The 23,785-nt window shown below is 58.2% G+C and overlaps 2 protein-coding genes across 12 annotated transcripts in view; both read right to left on the bottom strand.

The window, feature by feature from the left end:
• Positions 1 to 4,175: 4,175 nt before the first annotated feature.
• UCKL1 (uridine-cytidine kinase 1 like 1) lies at positions 4,176 to 18,570 on the bottom strand. Of its 4 annotated transcripts, none has more exons than XM_052683588.1 (15): positions 18,475 to 18,570; positions 14,839 to 15,032; positions 14,465 to 14,571; positions 14,124 to 14,294; positions 13,788 to 13,859; positions 12,818 to 13,007; positions 12,331 to 12,392; positions 8,698 to 8,717; positions 6,681 to 6,779; positions 6,481 to 6,574; positions 6,268 to 6,330; positions 5,880 to 6,002; positions 5,455 to 5,562; positions 4,975 to 5,131; positions 4,176 to 4,544 (listed from the first exon to the last, which is right to left on the bottom strand). In XM_052683588.1, exons 1-15 carry the CDS (start codon positions 18,519 to 18,521, stop codon positions 4,468 to 4,470), a joined length of 1,584 nt encoding a protein of 527 aa, XP_052539548.1. In that variant the 5' UTR covers positions 18,522 to 18,570; the 3' UTR covers positions 4,176 to 4,467. The 4 variants fall into 4 exon arrangements, with proteins under 4 accessions (XP_052539548.1, XP_052539546.1, XP_052539547.1 ...); XM_052683586.1 differs by lacking the exon at positions 18,475 to 18,570 and adding an exon at positions 16,627 to 16,765; XM_052683587.1 differs by lacking the exons at positions 8,698 to 8,717; positions 18,475 to 18,570 and adding exons at positions 11,384 to 11,400; positions 16,627 to 16,763.
• Positions 18,571 to 19,028: 458 nt separating this feature from the next.
• The window catches only part of ZNF512B (zinc finger protein 512B), a 30,156-nt gene continuing 25,399 nt past the window's right edge, over positions 19,029 to 23,785 (bottom strand). For all 8 annotated transcript variants that reach the window (XM_052683574.1, XM_052683581.1, XM_052683578.1 and 5 more), the window contains 2 exons: positions 22,316 to 22,414; positions 19,029 to 22,021 (listed from right to left, as the gene is read on the bottom strand). In XM_052683574.1, coding sequence (XP_052539534.1) covers positions 21,728 to 22,021; positions 22,316 to 22,414 — 393 coding nt within the window. In that variant the 3' untranslated portion in view covers positions 19,029 to 21,727. The remainder of the gene's footprint in view (positions 22,022 to 22,315; positions 22,415 to 23,785) is intronic.

Here is a 23,785-nt window from a genome sequence, read left to right on the forward strand (position 1 = left end):
TTCCAGGTAAACACATGTGTGCACAGGGTCTCAGATGCGTTGTCTGATCGCCATGCTCACATGCACCCCATTTTCCACTGCCATTTTGATGCCGAAAAACCACTTGAGCAGAGGAATGCTTTCAGTGCAAGCCCTGCTGCAGGCCGTGTGCTGCCAATGTCCTTGTTTGCAATACACAAAAACTGAGGCTTTGGTTTTTCGGTTCTTTTTTGGCAATTGGACAGAACTGTTCCTGACTGGAGCTCTGCTGTGCTGCTGGATCTTGGGGTCAGATGGGAACCCCCACGATGTGTTGTTCAGTTTTGGAATGAGTGGTGGAGAAATGCCCGAATCGAAGCCCTCTTTTCTGCACGGATGGGAAATCAATGGGCAGAGAGCTGGAAAGGGAAATGAGTGGTTTGCTCTGACCCGAGAGAGCCCCACCAACGGGCAGTGCTGGAGGGGCCTCAGCCCGGGGCTGGAAGCAGCAAAACGTTTCATCTCTCAGAAAAACCCAGGGCCATCTGCTGCAGAAAGAGAAAACACGACCCAAACGCTTCTGCCTCGAAATGAGTGCGTTCGCTCTTTGATGGTCAAGCAGATATTGTTCTCAGGTTGTTTTTTTCTTTTTCTTCTTTTTCTTTTCTTTTTCCCCACTCTGTTCTATTTGCAGTGCTGGGAGGATGGTGCCGAAGAGGCTCTGCTGTCGGTCAGGGTTTGTGGTTTGGGCTGCTCCTGAGGCAGGGCAGGAAGCCCCTGGGCTGTGGGGGGGCTGGAGGTGGGGGGCGCTGCTGGGGGCTGCAAGAGGTGGCAATGCACCAATATTGTATGACAGCAACGCAGTTCGTTGGCCGTTTCGAACGGCACATAGCAGAGCTGAGAGCATGGAGTTGTCTGGGTGTTGAACTGAGAGAAATGGAGATGATTTTCCTCATTATTTGGTACCGCTGGGCATCCGATGGAGGCCATTGGGCTCTGAAGGTGCTGTTCTGCAGAGCATCCCCTGTGCTGCAGGGCTGTGGCCACGCTGGTTAACACTAAGGCTGCCTCTTGCCCATCAGAGCTCGAGGAGCACCTGCAAAAATATCTTGTCCAAAAAACAGTGTTGCTTCGTTCTTGTTTTCATCGCCTGGCCCCACGAGCGGCCATCATGGCTGCCACATCGGGCGGCCTGAAAGGCAGAGGTGGGAAGGAGCCGCCCACCACCCACACGGTGTTTCCGAGGTGGTGTGTTTGCCACCAGCAGTTGTCACACGCAGAAGAAGGTTGAGCTTGAAGTGATGGCAATGGCGGAGTGGGGAGAGGGAGATGGCGGCCTCCCAAGATGGCGGCTCCCAAGATGGCGGCTCCCAAGATGGCGGCTCCCAAGGTAGCACCACATCCTGCAGCTGGCTGGCGGCAGGGGTGATGGCAGCAGGGATGGGCCAAGGCCACCCGCTGTGGCACGTGCCGCTAAATCTAACAGTTCTGCTGCCAGTGGGGCGGGGTGAGGAAGAAAGGCGCCATGTTCCATAGGTAGAATTCAGCACTGTGGTGGCCGCATGTGAGGATTTGGTGTGCGGTGTGCTGAGGGAAAACAGGGGTCTGGTGGGGGAAAGGTACAGGTCTGCTGAGGGAAAATGCGGTTCTGCTGAGCACAAATGCAGACGTGCAAAGGGAAATGGTCGTGGTGCAGTTAAAGCTGGAGCTGCCCAGGGTGCAGCTCTGGTTGTTGCGGTTGCCCTGGGCCGTGCCTGTGGGGCAGCTATGAGTGTTTGGCCCTGAACATGGCAGCCATGGGGCTGCGCTGCGCCCTGCTGTGCTGCCATGGTGCCAGGGCTATGCGTGCTGGGGCCATGGGGGCTGGCACTGTCGGTGCTGGGGCTTTGGGTGCTGCAGCTATGGGGCTGGGGCTATGGGTGCCAGGGCTGTGGGTGCCAGGGCTGTGGGTGCCAGGGCTATGGGTGCTGGCGCTATGGGGGCCGGGGCTATGGGTGCTGGCTCTATGGGGGCCGGGGCTATGGGTGCTGGCTCTATGGGTGCTGGCGCTATGGGGGCTGGGGCTATGGGTGCTGGCACTTTGGGTGCTGGCACTATGGGGGCTGGGGCTATGGGGGCTGGGGCTATGGGGGCTGGGGCTATGGGGGCTGGGGCTATGGGTGCTGGCACTTTGGGTGCTGGCACTATGGGGGCTGGGGCTATGGGGGCTGGGGCTATGGGTGCTGGCGCTATGGGGGCTGGGGCTATGGGGGCTGGGGCTATGGGTGCCAGGGCTGTGGGTGCTGGCGCTATGGGTGCTGGGGCTATGGGTGCTGGCGCTATGGGTGCTGGGGCTATGGGTGCTGGGGCTATGGGTGCTGGCGCTATGGGGGCTGGTGCTATGGGGGCTGGGGCTATGGGTGCTGGCACTTTGGGTGCTGGCACTATGGGGGCTGGGGCTATGGGGGCTGGGGCTATGGGTGCTGGCACTATGGGGGCTGGGGCTATGGGTGCTGGAGCTATGGGTGCTGGCACTATGGGGGCTGGGGCTATGGGTGCTGGCGCTATGGGTGCTGCGGCTATGGGTGCGTAGGTGGCACTCAGCAGCCTGGATGTGCTGCAAAACGAGATGCGGTGCCTCCCCCTTCTCCCCGAGGTTGTTCTCCACTCCTGTGATGGAGGGTCCTACAGCTGTCATGGCACCCATCAGGCTTGCAGGGGATCGCGGATGACGGGCGCCCTTTGCTGCTGTGGCAGTTCACAGCCCTGCTGCACCCACACTTCTCGCAGCCCCACGGCCGTCCCCATCATGCTGCCTGCTGGGGGCTGTTCTGAGGGAGCGGGAACTGCCGCGTCCATGAGGCCTCCAGGGAACGGGGTGCATGGGTTGGAGTGAAGGATGCTGAGTGGGGAAGGAGTGCGTTGCTCCCCAGCGGGCCCTTCACCCTTTGGGTGGACCCTGAGAGCAGATCGGGCTCAGGAGGTCTGCAGGAGCCGTACACATGCAGGCTGGTGGGCATTCCTCCATGGGGCTGAGCTGGGCTGCACGGAGGCAGCACTCTGGGAGCAGGCGATGCCCGGTGATGCTCAGCTCCCGGCCGCACGCTGCCCCAGCCCGAAGCCCCACGTCTGCCTCTCCTGTGTTTGTGCTTATGAGCTCTCCTTCCACCTACGCGAGGAGTTATTTTTAGAGGCACTAATCAAGCGCCGGCGCTGGCTGGGAGCGTGGCTTTCAAGCTGAGGGCGCCGTGCTTTCACCGGGCGCTTGCAGGAACTCGGGCAGCTGCTTTCTTTTAAACGCAGTGCAGGTTTACACAAGAGCAATGGCAGTTATTTCGGGCTCCTCACTGCCGTGCGCGCACCAAGCTGTCACCCGGAGGCTCCGTTTTGGCAGCGGCCGAGCACAGCGTCTCCTCTTCTTCTCCCATCCAGGGCTGCCCAGTGCAGGGTGGGCTCGTCTCGGCCCGCTTACTGCCAGCACAAGGATGTGGCATCGGTACTTTGCATCGTGCAGGAAAGGGAAAATGCTCAGTGCTCAGCACAGCCTCCTCTGACTGCTTTCTCCCTCCCACTGAGGTTTCTCTGGCCGCTGGCAGCTTCCTGCAGGCCTGCACCTCCAACAGCTCTGATGCAGCAAGAGCAGGCTGTGCTGAGATGTGCTTCAGTCCGGCTGCAGAACTGGAAGAAGAGCTGGTGCTTTTTGACCTCGAGTGCAGCAGGATCCAAGCTGAACTTCAGCCTCCTTGCAGGAAGGAGGGATACAGCAGGATCTGGAGTGAAGTACTGCATCCCTAGCGTGAGGCTGCAGGAGGAGGGAGCTGGGGAAGAGTGGTGGGTTTTGCTCCTGATGAGGTTCAGCAGGGAGACCAGGGTCGGTGGGGGGGGGTGGGGAGGGGTTACCCTGCCTTGCAGGAAGGTGACAACACCTCTCTGCCCTCAGGAGCTCCCAAGGGGCTCAGAGCGAGCAGGGCAATCCCAATGGGTTATGACTCAGGTGGGATATGAGGAACAATTTGTTCTCCAAAAAAGCAGTGATGCAGTGGCACAGCTGCACAGGGGGTGGTGGGGTCACTGAGCCTGGAGGCGTCCCAGAGCTGCGGAGATTGGCACTGAGGGTCGTGGGCAGTGCGCAGTGAGTGAGCTGGGGTTGGACTTGGGGATGGCAGAGGTCTTTTCCAACCATAACGACCCTGTGATTCCTTTGGGGCAGCACAAGGCCATGACAAGCAGTGGCTCCGTTCAAGAAAACCAGAGAAAAAAATTTATTACTTTTCTTTATAAAATATCTCCAATAAGTTATATAGGCAAATAGTTAAATTAAAATAAATTAACTCCACTCTATGCTGGGACACGCGGCTGTCCACAAAGTCACACTAAGATCTGTGTTTGAAAAAATATGCCCTAGATCTCTGATGAAAGATTTGAAAAAAATATATGCTTGGTGAGGAGAAAGGAGAAATCTCTGCAATGGACAGGAGGGGTTAAGGTGCGGTGCGAAGCTGCCTGGCGCTGGTGGCATCTCCCACCCAGCTAAGTGCTGAGAGCATCCTCATCGTCGCTCCAGTCAGGAGGAGCATCCGTCCCAAAGTACCGATCACCGAAGTTCCCTAGGAGGAGAAGGGAGAGAGAAAGCTCTGGAGAGCTTGGACTGGCCCAGCAGGCGAGGAAACAAAACCAGGTTTATCTGACAGCTTGCACGGTGCTCGCGTTTGTGTAGCGGCAGAACTGGAGCAGCCCGGAGGCTGTTTTAGCACACTGGGGACTGTTTTAGCATTGCCGTGGCAGGGGTGGTTCCTGGCACAGCAGAGGTGAGGACGGAAGGACGCAGTGAGCTTGTTGAGGACAAGCTTCCTTCAGGCAGCAGCTCAGGGAATGAGGCACAGAGCTGCCCCAGCCCAGCTTCTCTACCGGGAGAGGCAAAGGGTCCCTCAGTAAAACAAGGGCAGACTAAAACAAGGCTGAGCTGCTGACAACCAGGGCTTCACCTCATCTGCTGAGCGGGCCAGAAACACCAAACGTTCCTCCTCAAGTACTCACCAATGCCAGGGATGATCCGGAAGAGGTCGTTCACTTTCTTGTCTACAGCTGTGGTGATGATCTTCACCCGGGGGAAGGCGTAGGCAACTGAGTGGACACCCATCTCTGCCATCAGCAGGGAGAGGAGGAAGATCTTGTCTTCTGGGACGTCATGATCCTGCAGGAATGGCAGAGTGTGGGACGAGCTGTGTTATGGTCCATAGTCTGGCACTCGGAGCACTCGAGGACCTTCCTGGAACCACTTTTTGTCCCTGGGTGTAGGGTTTGGTGGGTGTAAGACCAATGAACCACCTAAATCTAAGCTGTTACTCTCCTAGGAAGGGCTCTGTCAACGCCTTGGAGACATTCCAGGTCTTGCTGCGACTCTCAACACCCCCCTTTGGAAGGCTCAATGTTAATGCAAGGCCCCCAGCAGGGTTTTTGCACACTGCCTGGGGCAAAACCCCCCTCTGGCCCCCACACACCCGATACCCTCCATACCAGCAGCACCCGCACGGCCATCATGGCTGCAGCTCCTGTGGAGACCGTGCAGTCCATCAGGATGACGTGGTCCTCACTGATGTCCTTTGGCAGCCGCAGGTAGTGGAGCTGGGCAGGGGGAGAGAGGGATCAGCTCAGGGGCTGCGGGCTCAGGGCACTGCACAGCGGTCTGTCCTCGTGCAGAATGCAGGCAACAAAGCAACTCCAGCTCATCTTTAGGAGGAGGGAAGGATCTTTCCACGTTCCCATCACCGCAATCTGAGCTGTTAGCCTGGGGCCAGGCACCGGTGCAGACACCAAACCAGCCCTGCGTGCACATATTTACTGGCGAAACCCACTTCAGAAGCTTTTAAAGCCCTTCCCAAGCGCTCACACCACACCCAAGCCAACCCCACGTGCCTGCCCACGGGCAGGAGACGCCGTACCTCCGGCTCGCCCGTGTTGCAGTTGGTCTGAATGAGGATGGTCCCGATGCGGACGTCCTTGCAGACAGCTCGCAGTGCCGGCTCCATGGTCTCACCTGCCCGCAGGATGGACACCCCGGTGATCTGCAGTGAGAGCACTCGGGCAGGTGGGGGCACACAGCATTGGGTTTCAACACTGGGAACCTCCAAAGGACAACCCCAAAGCGCATCCCGCCCAGCATAGGGTTGTGCTGCACACCGGTGGCATCTTTGCCCCGTTGACACAAGGTACCAAACTCAGGCTTGGTGGGAACCCCAAGATGCCTGTGGTGTTCTTCCCTGCATGCGGAGGGCTTTTAGTGAAGCCCCACCCAGAGGTTTGAAAACAACAGCTTTTGCTCCCACTTACTTGCTTCCCACTGTATGTCCTCCCTTCGTAGTCCTGTCCCTGGGGTGTCTGAACAGTGCAACTCTGCAAAAACCCCATGAGAAGCATCACCACAGTGGCTTTCAGTGAGCCCTGCTGCCAGGGAGCCAGGCAGGGGATGGTCAGGAAAGCTGACCAACCTGTGGAAGCTGAAATGGGACAACACCTCATCACCAGGTGCAGCCCTGAACCCACCTGGAAAGGGAGAAACGAGAGCGCGTGCTCAATCAGCAACCGCATCAGCCTCTTGGAGTAGAAAATGAACTCGTCCCTGCTGGTCTCCTTGTTTCTGAAAGGCAAAGAGCAGAACTCTGGGGACTCAGGAAGCTGAGGCCAGCCAGCCCACCCAGCCAAGCCCCATCTACTCCCCAGGGCCCGCGGTGCCCCGCCATTACCTGATGATGGTGTGCATGCCCCGCACCTGAGGGGTGCTCTTCAGCACGCTGAGGGTCTGCGGAAGGGGGTGGTACTGATGGGCAGAGGCCAGGGCGGCCCTGAAACCAAAGACAGGATCAGGAGGGCTCCGGGGAGGTGCCTGAAAGCTGGGGCACAGCACACGGCCGGAGCCATTCTCCCAGATGTCAGCTCTCAACGCAACCCAAAGCCATGTGGCCAAGCCCAATGAGCAGCCAGCCCTGCCCAGGACCTTCTGAAAAGGCAGGGAAGGGGCGGTCGGTGCAGCTCCAGGACGTTCCCTCCCTGCTGGGTCACCGAGCCATGGCTGACCCACTGTAGCTGAGAGTTTCCATGGAGAACTCCAGGAAGAGGACCTGGCGGTGGGACCCCCACTCAGCTGGTGAGGAAGGGCCATCACAGCAGTCTCTGCCCCACAGGACAAGGGCTGGGTGTGGGGCAGGAGCTCAGCACTGTGACGCCATCCCCAGTTCCCCCAGGGCAGTGCTGCAGTGAGGCTGCTTCTGAGCACATCCGGCCCATTCAGGGCTGGTCGCAGCTGATGCCAAATTGGGAACAGCTTCAAGACTTTGCCGCTGGACGGGGCTGGCTTTGTGTGAGTCATCTCCACATAACTAATAGGGTTGGGAGCTATTCTTGGATCAAGGGAACACCGTTCACGGGGAAGCGCACAATGGGGCCCCATTAGTCACCTCTCTGCTTGAGAGCGGCAGTAACGAGATGAAGGTCACATCTCTTTGGCTTCCATGGGGCTGGGCAGGATGGGCAAGTGCCTTCGTCTGGGAGGAGGGCTGGGGTCACAAAGCCACGCATCAGACCACAAATGTGCCATGGCCACAGCTGGGCAGGGAGATGGTGGGGAGGGGGAGAAGGGAGCCAACAGACGGAAGCAGCAGATGAGTAAGATTTCAAACCAAGCAGAAACCTGCGTTAATTGCACACACAAACAGGCACACGAGCAGAGAGGAAGAGAAAGATGACTGGGTAGGAACGGAGGAGGGCAGGGCGCGATGGCGTGAGGCCTCCAGCCACCATGGAATTACAGAATGGTCCGAGTTGGAAGGGACCCTTAATGGCCATCTGAGCCAACTCCCCTGTAATGAACAGGGACGCCTGCAGCTCGATCAGGTTGGCCAACCGAGGCCAAATGGGACATTCCCAAGGCCTGGGGGTACGTCAGGGCTCCTCCTGGCCAGCAGGCCCCCAGTGCCCAGCACCAGCCCAGCTCACTCCGTTAGTCACCAGAACTCAGGTTAGCTGCTCTCAGAGCTATGCCCACACCACGACCGCACCGCAGCAGCACCGCGTGGCTCTGTCCCCTCCTTCCTGCCACCAACCCCAGCCTGGGGACGGGTCCTGGGGACACAGACACCACCCACAGCCCTGCCTGACCCCTCTGGCCCTGGGGATGCTGACCCACGTGGCGTGAGCCGTTGCACAAGGCGCTGAGCCCTGCCTTTGGCAGATGCGGGTGCCTGCTCCCAGTGCAGAGCCCGTGTGCTCTCTCATCCCAAACTGCTGTCCCAAAACCCAGCGCAGCCCTGGGCACTGAGGCACGTCCCTGAATTTGCAACCTCTTCCCCCGTCACCGCCACCCCATGCAGGAGGGCAGCTCCATGTGCCCCGAGACCCAGCACCTGCTCCCACCTCCTGCAGCAGCCCCAGAACACCTCCCCTGCATCTCGAGCTGTCAGCAACCCTCGGGGAACGCTGTCAGCAGCTCCTCACTGCACCTTCTGCACCTCCTGCAACCCCCGCGCAGGGCTGGGTGCGGGATGCAGCCCTGCTTCTTTGGGATGCTGTTCAGCATCATCACTTTCAGGGATGAAGAAAGAGACTTTCGGGTCCCTCCCACCCTATTTTGACCCGTGAAGCCCCAGAGAAGCAGGACCCCGTGTGCAGCCCAGGTTAGTAGCACGCTCACGCTGCACGGCCCTGGCCCCAGCCATGCTGTTAGTGTCACACCCCGAACGCTGCCAGCAGTGGAGGTCTCCTCACATATCCCAGCGTAGCTTCCTCTGGTCACCAGGTGGGAGGGACATTCGGGGAGACAAGACGGGAGACACCAGAGTTTTAGGGGAGAGGGACAAACAGGACATGAAATAAAGGAAAAAGCACTGGCATTAGTCAAAGGGGGGAAAAAAAAGTCCCAGTGGATCGGTGGTTCTTGGAGCTGCCCGAGAATGGCCGCCTGCATACGGACCCCAACGCCCCTTCCGGGGTGACCAAACCGTGTCACCTCTGCTCCCCAGTGCACCAGTTCAGCTCCATGCTGAGCCCCATCTGTCACCCAGGGACACTGCGTCCCATTCGGCACCACATTGCAGGGCTCCCTGATGCCTCCAGAGCCCCACAATCCCAAAGCATGTGCAGGAGCTGAAGCCTGCACAACCTCCACCCAATGTGCACACAGCGGTGCCCACCTCCTGCAGCCTCGGTGACACCGTAAAGCCCAGAGCAATGGGAACAGCGGGAGAAACCCAGCCCTGAGCTGAGCATCACCAGCAGTTGGGAAGACCTTGAGGACCTCCAAGGCCCCCCCTGCACCAGGTGTCCATGTAGAGGACCCACACACCATACATGGACACAGGCACAGCAGGTCATGCAGCCACCAGTGATGCTCCCACCCTCTCCCCAGTGAGGCGGCGGAGCATTCAGACAGGCGGCCATGAGCACGTCAAGAAGACATCTCACTTTGGAAACTTATTTTTCCCCCCCCCAGAACAAAAGGTTTGAAGGTAAAAAAAAAAAAAAAAATAGAAAAGAAAAAGGAAGAAGAAAAAGAAAGGAGAGAAAAGGGGTGGCCATCGCTCAGGAAGGCTTCAGGGAACATCCTCGGCTCTTTGTTGAGCATGCTATCAAACAGGAAGCAGACAAGAGACATCCAGCTACAAAGGAGTGATGCAGTCAAGGCATTTCAAACACGTACAGCGGCTGGCTTTCACAGCTGACATTTCAAACAAGGGCTATCAGACTGCGCCACGGGCTGATATTTAAAGACACAATTGGCAGAGGGCATGCCAAGCTGATCCAGACCTTGGGAGAGGAGGGGGGGGAAATCGATCGGCGAGGGAAAGTCAGCTGAAACGAGCAGAGGCTCCTTGAGCCAGGCTGATGGCTAAAATGGGACAGCAAACAGGCTGCAGGTGCTGCTGGTCACCTGGCATAGTGCAAAGGGTGGGTAACCACAGCTCCAGCACATGTGGTTAAACAAGGGGGGCTGGATGGGATGCAGTGACCCCAAGACCTGAGCTTCACCCTGAGAGGACGCAGAGCAAAGTGAAGGCTGCCAGTGGTGTGGAACAGCCCGTGGGTGTGGGGCACTGCTCTCTTTAACCTCCTCAGAATTCACTGAATGATTCACATAGAATCATAGAATGGTTGGGATGGAAGGGACCTCAGCAACTCCAGAATCATGGTATTGCAGAATGGCTGAGTTGGAACAGACACGAAAGCCCAGCCAGCTCCAACCACTGCATCATGGACAGGGACACCTCCCATAAACCAGGCTGCACAGGGCCCATTCGTGGCTGTGGGCACCTCCAGGGATGGGGCCCCCTCAGCTCTCTGGGCAGCAGTGCTGGGGCCACACCACCTCACCATGAAGCACCCGAGGTCAGGCAGTGGCACAGCAACCTGGCACACGGGAAACAAGAGGATACCTTGAGCTGGGGCCAGGTCTGAGCATCCAGGTTCTGTTCAATGACCTGGCTGTGTCCCCACAGCCAAGAGGCAGTGACACCCACCAGCACTCCAGGAGCATCAATGGATTTTCACTGCATATTTTTCCCAGACTTTCTGGCAAAGGCACAAATGGGAACCAGGAGCCACTGAACTTAAAAACTTATCCATGGCTGTGGTTACCATGGAGGTACTTCTGAAGGCCAAAGTCACTTCCCTCAGCTGGCTGTCACTGCAGTGCTCACACTGACATGCTGCTCCATACGCAGGGAGCACAAAAAGTGCAAAGATCACTTCTACTGAGGGCCAGATTTAAGGCAGAGAATCAGTGGAGAGAAAGGAAATCTGTTGTGGGTATGTCTTTGTATATGCACATATATGTACATATGCTACAGAGCAGCTTCCCACCCAAACTCCAGGCACACGGGGGGCTTACGCATAGCACCATATGGACATGCCCCAACGAGCAAGCAAAAAGAATCAGAATAAACCATCCAGTTGCTCAGTCTGGGAAACAAATGGCTTGAGCAGAAGTAAAGAAGAGAGCCTTTCCTGTTCACCTTTGGTATTTTGAAAGCTTTGCCAAATTCAAGTTTTTGGGTTACTTGCCTAAAGTGTCTGCATAAAACAGTGAAGATCTAAACGGAAACCTGAGCGCGGTAACGTGCTGCTCTGCCTCCTACACAAATAGCTGTGAACCCAGCTGGCTGCCTAATGGAAAAACGGCCCATCTGGATCCAAACGCTGAGGGGAAGTAAATGGCTGCATGCTTTAGAGCATCCACCAGGGGCTGGGAGGTGGGTCTGAACGTTTGTCTTGTGGAAGGGCAATGGGAGCGGATGCCTGAACGCAGAGTGCTGCTGCAGAGCCTCTCCCATGGCCAGGGACGTGGTGGCCTTACAGGTGGCCTTACACCTGCCTGCAGGTCAGGGTTAGGCCAAGCAGTGCCTGGCATTGGAAATGCCTCGGGCTGCACGGACAGGACAGAGTTAGGGGCTCTTACCTGACACTGAGTTCACGCTGCGGCAGCAACACAAAGACACAATGCAACCGGTATTAAGCATTGCCAACACCAGGGGCGTTTCAAGACAAAAGAAAAGGAAAAATAGGAATATTTTCCTGCATTCACATGTGGTTTTTTTTTTCCCCTTCTTCCCCTCCCCAAAGAAACGCTAAGCCCCGGCCCTTGCTCTGGGCAGGAGCTGCCGTGTTTGCTGGCTGCAGAACTCCCAGGGCTCTGGGCAGGAGCTCTGTGTCCTAAAGCAGGGTTTAGATTCCTGCCAGAGTGTATTGCTGTAAACTGGGGAGGCCAGAAAGCCCTGGCAGCAGGGAGTGGGGGCCCAAGGGAAGCTCACACCGTGCCCTAACACAGAGCAGGCGGCCCTGGGGCTGCACGGAGTTCATCCGGGGCTCAGGAATTTCTGCAGGAATTGAGCCCTTTACTTTCAAAGCCATCAATTTCCCAGAGCATCGCCCTGAGCATTGTCACAGCTTCGACATCAAAGCTACGAGTAGGGTGGGAGGAAGCTGCGTGGCTCGGGGATGGCAACACACAACCGTGTCCTTTGGTGGATGGGTCGCAGGCTCAAGGCCCAGAACCATACAAAATATGGCTCTCTGTGGTCAGCAGTGGAGAAGGATGTGGCTCAGGCTGCAAGTAAGCTGTGGCAAAGCTTTGGGTTTTGACACCCGTGGGCTGCACCCAGCATTGAAGTGGAAAACAGAGCTCTGGACTGGGAAGGCTGCAGCAATGGCAGCAGGGGGCGAAGAGGAGAAGCCAGAGCCAGAGAGCAGAGGTGTTGGAGCCAGGCAGGATGCTTTGTCCCTGCATGGCTTGCTGCCCCCAGGGCACTGCACTGCAGTGTGTGAGGTGGGTTTGCTCCCAGCGGAGCACCGGGACACAGAGAAGCACAGCACAGAGCAGTTCATGGGGCCGGAGCCAGGACATACCTCCTCCAGCTGGCTGTGCACGTGCTGGACGATCAGATCAATGGCCACCGTGTTTCCACTCCCTGGAGTCAAGCAAAAGCAAAAGTAAACAGTGAGGTGTGGCCACAGTGCCAACCTCCCTGCCCTGCTGCAGAATCTAGAACCTGCTCTCGTTAAACTCCATGCTGCTGATGACTGCCCAGCTCTCCAATCTGTCTACATCTCTCTGCAAGGCCTCTCCACTCTTCATGGAGTCAATTTAGTGCCGTCCCTGGAGGTGTTCCAGAGCTGTGGAGATGTGGCACTGAGGGACACGGTCAGTGGGCACGGCGGGGTGAGGTTGGACTCAGGGATCTGAGAGGTCTTTTCCAACATTAATGATCCTATGCTTGTCAGCAAGCTTGTTCACAACACCTTCCATCCCTACATCCAAGTCACCGATGAAAACATTAAAGAGAACTGGGGCCTAAAACGGAGCCCTGGCGGAACCATGAGGAGCGTGGGGTACCTCGGGGCACGACGATGTCGGCCAGCCGCATGGTGGGCTGGATGTACTGGTCGAAGGCGGGCTTCACAAACTTGTTGTACTGCTTGATGACTCCCTCGATGTCACGGCCACGCTCACTGATGTCCCTGCGCAGGCGGCGCACCAAGCGGATGTCCGAATCCGTGTCCACAAAGATCTTCAGGTCGAGGAGCTGCAAGGAGAGCAGTGGGAACGAATGGCATCAGCTGAAGCTGCAGCCAACCCTAAAACCCGTCCTGCTCCACGACCCGCCCTCCGTGCAGCCCCAGCACTTTGGGGGATGTCGTTTCAGGGGGCTGGGATCCCTGCTGCTTGCCCTTGGCTGAAGGATGAGCAGAAAGAAAGCTGCTCGGGGATGCGCTCAGCTGTCCACTGGAGGTCATCGTTGCTCCAGGAAAGTGCAGTACAAACGTTCCCTTGGCAGGGAAGGGAACTTCCTAGACTGAGCTTGGCTATGCTTGTGCATGGCTATGAGCCTATAGGGTTCTCATGCAGCCGAGCACTTCTCAGGAATGCCCGAAGTGCTGGACGAGGTCAGCCTGGGAACATCAGGCTCTGCAGAGCATGGCTGCAGCCAGCTTTGCTGCAAGCTGAGCCGGGCAGCACGGAGGTACTTCTGGTCATGTTGATACACCTTTGCTGCCAAGGACCAGGTCACAGCTTGGCTCCAAATTCCTGGGAAGGAATGGCTGAGACACGGCCCTCTGCTCTACGTCTGCCTGGGGCTCTTCCCCTGCTGTGGAACATCAGGATGGGGCGTGCAGGGTGGGCATGCAGGTGATGCTGATGCAGCATGAGAAGACAGTGCAGCCAGTGCCCCACTGCAACCAGGACACCCACTGCAACTGGCACACTCAGTATGCCCACTGCAAACAGGACACAGGACAACGTGTACACCCAGCATACCCACTGCACACAGCAAAGCCCGGGCTGCAGGATGGGGCTGCCTCACCTTCAGCAGCTCCTTGTCTGCGAATGCCATGATACCTTCAAAAATAATCACATTGGCACCATAGAGGGTTTTCTGCAGAGGCAAAAAATCGATGTGGTTGGACAGAGAATGCGTGCAGAGATACCACACTCCAGGGAAGATGATAACACAGAGAATGATCAGCTCCTCTATTTCCTGTGCCTTGCAGTCACTTGTAGGACTCAAAGAGCTCTCAGTGACACAAGCACAACCCATGGGTTTTCTCCTCCGTGCAGCCCGCTGCCCTTGCAATGTACTGGCAGGCTGTACAGAGGTGGCAGCCCCCCACCTCATCCCATGCCCCCTGACGTCCCATACCCATTCCTTCTTCCGGCTGTGGGTGGTGAAGTCATAGATGGGGATCTTCACACTCTTGCCTTGCTTCAGCTTCTTCAGGGTGGCGATGATGAGGTCAAAGTCAAAGGCATCGGGGTGGTCAAAGTTGAAGTCATTGCTGGCTGCCTGCTCCTGCTGCTGCTTGGTCAGCACCTGGCCCCAAAGATGGGTCAGTGAGCGGCCATCCACTCTGCAGCCCCAGATCACCATCACCCCACTGCTGTGCCACGTCTCCTCCTGCCCCAACGCCATGGGGCCAGGGGAAAGCAGGAGGCTGCTGCCTCATCCCCACCACGTTCCCCTATCGGGCTGCGTGGCCTCACCTTGTAGAAGGAATCCATGGAGAGCAGAACCACCCAAGGGACATCCAGAGCCTCGATGATCATGGTGGCCACCGTGGTCTTCCCAGAGGCGCTGCCCCCTCCCAGACCTGCCAGAAAGGAGTGCTGGGGCTACGGAGCCCTGACCTGCCTCCAAGGCCAGCTCCACAGCACCCATCACAGAATGCCTTGCATTGGAAGGGACCTTAAAGACAACGCAGCTCCAACCCGGTTGGATCGGATGATCACCTCCAACCATCACGACTCTGTGACTCCACAATTCCGAGGTTGTGAGAGCAGGGCAATAACAGGAACCCTCCCTGGCTCCCCCTGCAGCACCAACAGCTCAGCGGTGGGACGCAGCCACCCATGCCCACCTATGACAAAGGCCTCCTTGGACTGCGTGCCGTGCTCATTGTACCAGGGCGGCCGCCCTGCGGTGTAGATGGTCCTTTTGCTGGTGCGCAGCAGCGGGGGCTCCGACTTGCACTGGCTGGTGGTCCGCTTTCGGGGCGGCTTGGAGGAGCCCACCGCCGGGTACAGCCGGTCCAGCGACTCGGCGCTGCTGTTGCTGGGGAGAAACAGGGAGCAGTGGGTTCAACGAGCACGGCAACCCCACCTGCAGCTCTCCAGCTCTGCCCAAATCCCATCCTATATAGGGCTGAGACCCTTCACGTCCATCCCATGAGCTTCCCAGCACCAGGCAGTGGGGCTGCAGGCAGGAACGCCCCTCCTGGAGCTGCTCGTGCCCACGTTGCTGTGCAGGCTGCAGCCGCTGAGCCTCTTATCTGCATCAGGAGGGAGAGGAGCAAATGGAGCCCAGAGCTGGCACTTGGCAGCAGGACACGGCGGCTGCGAGGTGATAAGGGCAGGAGATAAGCTGTGTGTGCACAGCCATGGCAGAGGGATCGACACCCAGAGCCAGAGCTGCTTGTCCTGCTTCTCCATAGCCAGCACTGAAAAACCAGTCTTTTCTCCTCATGGGAGACAGAGGTGGGATTGGGTAGGGACAAATTTCTGCCAGGTCTGAGAGCTCCGGTGCCAACAGCTACAGCCTGGCTGGGGCTTTGCTGCTTCTCAGTTATGTTTTGCTCTTCAGAGGGCTTAAACTGCAGCATTTGGCAGATTTTGTTGGGTTTTCAGCTGTTTCAGCATTAAGATTAGTTCCCTTCCCTCCCACGGCCCTTTTTAGAATAATGCTAGATAATGACCAAAATTTCAGACCAGCCATCTGCGTGTAGAGCTGCCCAGTGCTCCCACTGCAACCAGGGCATCCACTGCACCCAGTGCAACCCAGCCCTCTCCAGAACCAGGAGCTCTCAACCACCGCCAGCATTACTGCACCTTCTGCTCAGATGCATCTGCATCCCTGCCAGCCCCCAACTTGCCCCCAGCCCATCACCCCCCCAGTGATCCCAGGATGGCAGTGGCACAAGTGCTGTGTGTGCTGCCCCATCCCGCAGCGCTGCAGGGCTGCCATCCACGTGCAGTGTGCTCCTGGACCCGGGGAGCCCTAATCCTATTTCCAGAGCCTCTCTGCTTTGCCTCATCTCACCCTCACTCTTATGGACTGCTATGTAAATGCTGCACTCCGCCTCTCAAACCCACGTTCCCATGATTTATCTCAGACAAACAGCACTGAGCCACTGCTCCGGAGCTCTGCAAAGGTCACAAATTCCCTCAGGGCTGCCCCGACCACCTCCTGCTCCTCTCCACTCCCCATTTCCTCCTGTTCCTTCCCACCACTCAGGGCTGCACTCCTGACCCGGTGCGGAGCCCTGGGCCCTATTAATAGCAGCGCTGCTCTGTGCACAGGGTGATCCTGCAGGAGGGCTGCAGTGAAGGCAGTGCTGTCCTTGTCCCGCACGCAGCCCCACGGGGCCCTTCGCTCCGAGCAGCATGACAACAGGACAAGGTAAATCCAAATGGAAACGTCACCCGGGGTGGGGAACCCACCTTCAGAGCCCTGCTTGGGGCACCCCGACCTCCTCCTGGGATTGGGGATCCTTTGCTGCCCCTGCTGCCCGTGCATCCCCTTCGCTTTGCTTAGACAGCCCCATTGTGTTGGAGGGTCCCTTGCGCCCCAATGCCCAACTTCCCATCCCCTCTTCTTGGGAAAAACCCTTCACCCTAACCTCAAACCCACCCCATAAAGGGGAGCTCACCTGCCCGCGGGTGCCAGGGTCCGGCAGCCTGAGAAGCGGACGCTGCCGTAGGTGGGGGGGCTGCTCATGGTTGGGGGCTCGGTGCTGCTCGGTGGGGATGAGCCATACAGGGATGGCCCCAAGTAGTGCAGGGGGGGCCCGGAGCCAGGCAGTACAGGAGGGGGGGCACGGCGCCGGGACGGGAGGTGCTGGGAGCTCAGCGTGCATAAGAGGATAGCTTAACGCTGAGATTATGTTCATTACCTGATATTAATAGCACTGGCTTGATTAAAGAAAAAACAAGGGGGGGGGGGGGGCAAGGGTGACACCTCCTCTGGGCAGACAAACAACCAACTGCTGGGCAGTGGCTGCTTTGGCTGCATTGAGCACTCAGAGCACGGGGCTGCTCAGCATGGTGAGCATGGGGCTGGAGGGGTCCTGGGGTGGGGATGGAGAGGGGGCACTGAGGGGCTCTGAGCCTCCCACGGCCCACGGTGTTCGGCTCGGAGCCCCTCCGGCTCCACGGGAAGAGTCACAGCAGTAAACAAGTGCGAAACTCAACACCGGCACTAAGAATAACGCTGCTGCTCGGTCGGGTCCCGGCGCCCGCTGCCTCTCCCCCCGTTCCCCCCCCCCAGCATTTCGGCAGCTCTGAGCCCAGCGCAGGGGTTGGGAACCCAAAGATTCATTCTGCAGTGCTCGAGAATCAGCTCCGCGTTGCGCCAGGTGACAGCGGGCACAGCTTTGGGGACGCATTCCTAGTCATCAAATCACCCCCAGCGCGGGCAGGTGACACCGGGGACAATGCAGGCACCGAGCAGGGGAAGGTTTGGAGATGGGGCAGGACCTTCCTCCTCCTCCTCCTCCTCCTCTGGGGACATGGGGACCCTGCTGTCCCCGTGCGCAGTGCTGTAGGACTGTGCCAATGCCACGTGCAGCATGGGATGAGCGCGGGACTCCAGCAGTGCCAGCACAGTGCTGGGGGATTTGGGGACAGCGGGATCAGGAGGCGCATCCCCAGCGCCGCAGCCCTGCAGCCAACTCCCCTTCCCAATCCCTGCTCTGGAAAAGCACACTCAGAAACTTAAGAATAAAATTCCCTTTCGCAGCGATTTCTATTCTTTCCCAAAACAACAACAAAAAAGAAAGGGATCGGAAACCGGAACGCAGCAGTCCTTGCCCACGTGCCGCCGTCCCCCATCGCGCAGCCGGTGCCCCTCCTGCCTCCGTCCGACAGGGCGCAGCACAGCCCGCATCTCAGCCCGCGCTCTCAGCTCTCGTGCGTGATGAACGGTCCGGGATTTCATCTTTTCCTACCAGAAGGTTTCTAAGATCCCACCCGTGGCCTCGGGACACAAGGATGGGCCGCAGGAGCGGAGGGCTCGGGCTGAAGGAGAACTGAAGTCGTCGCAGGGGGAAGAGATGGGGACGCCCTGAGAGGTGCGGGATGCGGGACTCCGCTTCTCCCCGGGAGCTCAGCGCCGCTCCGGACCCTCCTCGCGCCCCGCACCGCTGCTCAATGGCCGCACCGCAGCCCGGCTGGGGAAGGCGATCACCGCCACGCTCCCCACGGCCGCCACCCGGTCCCAGCGGAGCAGCCCGAGGCCGCTGCGTCACAACGGGGCTCGCGGGAACCACGGAACCCCCCCCCCGCACCGGCCTCCCCCATCCGCGGCCCGGGACACCGCGGCGGGGCCGCCACCCACAGCCCCGCCCGGCGGGATGGGCGCAGGAAGGGCCCCCGTTCCCCGCGGCGCCGACTCAGAGCCCGACCCACCCGGGGACGCGTTCCGCTCCGCGCGGAGCTGCGCGACGGCGGTAGGAGCGCGGATCCATCCGGCCCCGCGCCGCGCCCCGCACCGCCCGTACCTCGCGTCCGCCGCCGGGGCCGCCTCGGCCGCCGGGGCCGCGGCCATAACGCTGCCGGGAGAGGCCGGGCGGGGAGGTGCGGAACGGGGCCGGGAGGGGCGGAGCTGCCGCGGGGATCTCCGGGACTTGTAGTGCGGGCGGGGGATGCGGGGACGGGCGGGGGAACGCGGGCGTGCGGAGGGGCGGTGAGGCTCCGCTGGGTGCTGGGGGCACAGGTGGGTGCTGAAGGAGCCGGGGAGGCAGATGTGTGCCTTCCCACCTGCGAGCCCCGCGGAATCATAGAATGGGTTAAAAAGGACCACAACGATCGTCTCGTTTCAACCCCCGGCTGTGTGCAGGGCCGGCAGACCAGGCTGCTCAGAGCCACATCCAGCCCGGCCTTGAATGCCTGCACGGATGGGGCATCCACAGCTTCCTTGGGCAGGGCTCCTCCGCGATAATTCGGTGCTAAAAGCAGAGGGAACACAAGGAAGGATCCCCCCCCCCCCCCCCCCGCAAAGCTCCACCTCATCACAGATGTCATCACCCAGCAAACGACGACGATGACCACAGTAAAAAATCAATAAACATTTATTCGATACAGCTGCTTTTCATACATACAGTACATGGAGTGCTCCCTCCCCGGCGCCGATAGCTGCGTGCTGCGGTGCCCTGCAGCTGAGGATTTGTCGATGATTAACAAAAGAACGGATCTGCACAAATCGGGAGTTCATTATAAGATAGTTTACTGTTAAAACGGATTTTTTTTTTTTCTTTTTTGCAAATAAACACTTTTTTTTTTTTCTTTAATATATATATTTATATATTTATATATATGGTTACAAGTGATAAATTGAAAATTCTTAAATTTTTTTTTTAATTTTTTTTTTTTTTTTTTTTTTTTCTTTCCCCCAAAATACACTTAATGCACTAAATAACTGGCATCGACTGACAGAGACATTCGGGTATGCCATGGGATGGGTGCTGTGAGGAGAGAAAGGAAGGAGCAGAACGGGCCCAGCGTTGACGGGTGGAGGAGGACAGTGCTGCTGGGGGGGGGCCTGGGGAGCAGGGCTTATGGCACCACGGGCCTGGGGGGCTCCTTCCTGCCCCCCCCCCCGTGCCATCAGTGCTCCGTGGCGTGGGTAGCGCCAGTGCTGGATGCTGTCGGAGCCCTTGCTGGGGTGGGCTGTGTGGAGGGATGGGTCCCAGCTCCACGCACGCAGGTGTAGCCCTTATCCTGAGCTGTGGGAGGCGTGAAGATGAGTTTTGGTGGTGCTGCAGGTGAGGGATGTGGGGCTGTGGTGCCCAGGAGCAGGGGATGCCGGCGGGACGGGGTTAAGGAGATGCTGAGCTCACCGTATCACACCGATCTCAGCCCTGCCTGCTGGCGCTGCCCCAGAGCACCCAACCAGCACCAACCCAGTGCTGCTGCTCCCGGCATTGCTTTGGAATGGGAAATGAAGGTTGCCCAGAGCAAAGCAAAGCAAAGCAAAACGTTTCTCTGCATTAGCAGGATGGTGCCGGGGCAGACCTGGCCTCAAGGGATGTGTGCTCGCTCTGCCCCAAAGCTCCCAGCAGCAGGTCCCTGGGGCTGCCTCCAAACGCAGCCCTGCCCATTACTGACTGGGGAGGAGCACCTCCCTGCACTTCTATGACCACTAGGTTGGTTCAATTCCTCATAAAAACGTTCCCTTTCCCCAGGGATCCATTTTCACGCGGGGCTCAGAGTTGCACCCCAGCCAGCTGCAGGCTGGGAGCACAGCCTGGTGCCAGGAGCACTGTCCCCATACCCCGACCCATCCCAGCTCCCCTCTGTCAGAGCAGCCTGCAGGGCAGGACACCATCCCTGCTCACCTCCCCCCCCCCTTTTTTTGCTCAGCTCTGCCTTTTGCCCCTCTTCTGTCCCCATCTGCAGCAATGCAGCATCAGTGGCAAAGGATGCGAGTTGTTCCCAAGCAGGGATGGTGCCGAGATGGGCTGTGAAGAGCAGCGAAGGAAACCGAGGGCTGAGATTTCAAGCAAACACAGTAAAAGCAGAACCTCTTCTCCCTCAAAGGTCGCCTTCCTGAGCCACGATATGGGGAAGAATGCAGGAAAACCAGAATTAAGGTTTTCTGCTCCGTTACCGAGAGAAAACCACAGCGAGACGTGTCCACAACCCAGGGACAGAGGTAGCCTGGTTCCTGCCTGCACAGACACATCTCGGTCTGGGGCGCTTCCTCCGAGCCAGGTGTCACAATGACACCAGTGTGGGAACACAGACACAAAATAAAGCCAGGATGGCACAATGCCCTGCAGTGACCCTGCCCCAAGGCTCGGCTTGCAACGTGCCCAGCGGTGGGGACTCACCCGAAAGCAGGACCCATGATTGTCACTTGATGCTGACCCCGTGTCCCCATTGCACACTGCCCGCAGCCCAGCACAAGAGCTGGGTGACCAAACACCTGCTCCCCCAATCCCAAATCAGCATCTTTGGGGTGAGGGCCCCCAAGCGCCCTCAGGCACCGCTCTGTCCCACCGCTCGCCCTTCCATCCCTCCCCTCACCACGCTCACATCGTTCTGCAACTTTCAGTTAAACCCAAAACCAGACCCATCCTGCAGCAACCCCTCTCCCATCAGCTCTAGCACCTGGGCGCCGTCCCCTCCTGGTGCCCTGCGCCACACACGTCTCAAGGCACGGCCCTGCTGATGCACGGCCCCAATGCTGCAGCCAAAAAAGTGCCACCCAATGTCTGCTGCCAGGCCCTGCTGTCCCCTGCCCCTTCCCACCTCTCCAGGCTGCCTGCACGGGACGAGCATCATTGGGAACACCGTCCTGGGAGGCTGCAGCCGTGGGGGTCCAAGAGCAGGTGGGGATCCAATGCCGGCTCTGCTTCTATTGCACTTTTCTTTTGCTCAAGCATCACCAGTTTTGCACAGAGGTGGAAGGTTGGGAGGGGAGGTCAGCAGGGCCCCCCCCCCGGGCACGGGCACAGCTTCAGGGGTGTGTACATGGGCAGAGGGGGCGAGAGTGGTCCAGCTTGCTCAATCCTGCTTGTTTTCCAGTGTGAAACAAGGTCCATGATTTGCTTGAAGTGGTTAATTGGTATTTCCTGTTTTCTTTTTGTGTTTGTTTTTTTTTTTTTGACTTTTTTTTTTTGTAAAAAAAAAAGAAAAAAAGAAAAAAAGGGGAGTGAGAGAAGGAAGGGGAGGGGGGTGGAAAACTGGGAGCGACCCCCACCCTGTTACCCTGGGCTGTAAACGAATCCTTGCAGATGAGTCTCTGAATGCTCACTTCTCGGGCACCTTGCTGACTCCCCCCTTGCGCTGGCTGGGAGCTTTGGGGCCACGCTCATCTCCATCGGAGCTGCATCGGGAGCCCTCCCAGTGCTCAGGGCTTTTCTTGTGATTAGTCTTTGCTGCCACGCTCTCTCTGTTCTTCAGGGATGTTTCCAGAGGCCTCTCCTTGGGTTTTCTCCCTCTTTTCTTCCCGTTTGTGCTTTTTTTTTTTTCCTCTTTGCTGGATGAAAGCTGCTCCCTGTTTTTCTTTTTCCGGGCAGTTTCTGAGGAGGTTCGGAACCAGTTCTGTGTCCACGGGGTTACAACAGAGATGGTCAGCGACTGGCCTTGGGCTGCCTGAGGACCTTCCCCACATTCTCACCCCCCCACGCCCCACTGCTATCACCTCCCCAAGGGCACACAGACTGGCATCAGCCTGTGGGTGCTGGGGACACCGAGCCCCTCAGCCTGGGATGCCAAATCAGTGCCACGCCACCACGTCACCACTACTGACAGGAGCTGCCGTGCTCTGCTCCTTGCTGGAGAAGGAAAGAGCCAGCACGAGCGTATGGCAGGGACCTGAAAGTGGAGCTTTCTTACCTCCGAGTGAGCCTTGATGATGTGGTACTTGACCCCACTCTCAGAGCTGAACTCCTTCTGGCACAGCAGGCAGCGGTATTTGCCCACCGAATGCTCCCCCTGCAAGACAGAGCGCACTGCTGCACCCCACGCTGAGCCAACGCACCCCTCCCCTTCTCCTTCCCAGCCAAAGCAGGCTGACACTTCAACCCAGAAGCAACAGAAAAGAAACATTCCTTTCTAAAGCACCAGAACTGCCACAGCTGCACCTTCTGCTCCGCACGCAGCGAGTGCCGGCCGTGCAGCAGCCATGGCTGTGCTGGTGCTGCACTGACACGGCGTGTGTCCGCATGGCCACGTGGGCTCATTTCCTCACTGTCAGCAGATCTGTGATCTACTGGGACTGAGCCCTCAGCTAATTTATGTCCGACAGGCTCACCTAATTTTCCTTTTATGCTGGCGAGGAGACGCAGCCACTGCTGGATTTCTGTCATTAGAGCCCTTCTGGGGATGACTGATCTCCCGGCTCTGCCGCAGTTCACGACTCGGGGGAGATAATGTGTTCTCTATTGACGAGGGGTTTATGGATGGGCCTCTTCAGGCAATATATCCACTCCGTGGGGATTTCCCCATAGCTGGCTCTGCGCCGTAAATCTGCAGCTAGACAGGGTTCCCGTTTGGGAGACAGGCAGGATGTGGGCAGCCTGGCCCCATAAATCCTCATGTAAGGATCATCCTGGCCCATGTAAAGGTGGGCTGTGCCTGGGAGCCTCCTCCACTCTTAGTGCCCAGCTGTGCTGTGGGCCACGCCAGGCTCACCTGACCTGGGGGTGCAGCTGTATACAAAAAACATTCTTCCAACTGCTGGCTGCTTTCTGTGCACAGCACCGGAGCAGTGGCAACAATGGCAGCTGGAAAAAGGCTCCATTTTCTCCCTGAAACCATTTGCTGGTTCTGCATGCCAGCAAAGGAACTGCTGCAGCCTCCTGAGCTTGCACTTTTATCCTGGATGAATACTTCTCCTGCCGGATCTCTGCAGCCCACTTTCTAAATGATCTCATTAGGGGCTGATGTTCCAGCTAGTGCTGGAGGAGTGCTGGAGTTTGTGTTCTTAATAACGATGGGGTATTTATTGGAGCTGCCTCCTGGAAGCTGCATTCAATGGAAGCTGCAGCTGGAAATGTTTCAGGGTATAAAGCTTTACGAGCTCTTACCCAGTTCCCTGTGCTGAGCGTTCCTCCCGCAGTGGCTGCAGGCAACCGGAATCCCACACCAGGTGCTGGCCCCGGCCACAGATGAGTTGGGAGCTGCAGGAGCTGTGCAGGGGCTGCTATGCGTTGTTCTGGGGTCTGCACAGGAGAGAGCTCTCCTCCAAGGCTCAGGTTTTGGTTAAGTCCTCTCTCTGACTTCCATCGGGCAGGACGTGACACCATGGCTGCGGGGGTGATCCTGCCCAGGATGGAGCTGGGCTCTGCAGCAGTGCCACAGCTG

Source organism: Tympanuchus pallidicinctus, unplaced genomic scaffold (assembly GCF_026119805.1).
Source record: "Tympanuchus pallidicinctus isolate F22 unplaced genomic scaffold, pur_lepc_1.0 scaffold20, whole genome shotgun sequence".
NCBI lineage: Eukaryota > Metazoa > Chordata > Aves > Galliformes > Phasianidae > Tympanuchus > Tympanuchus pallidicinctus.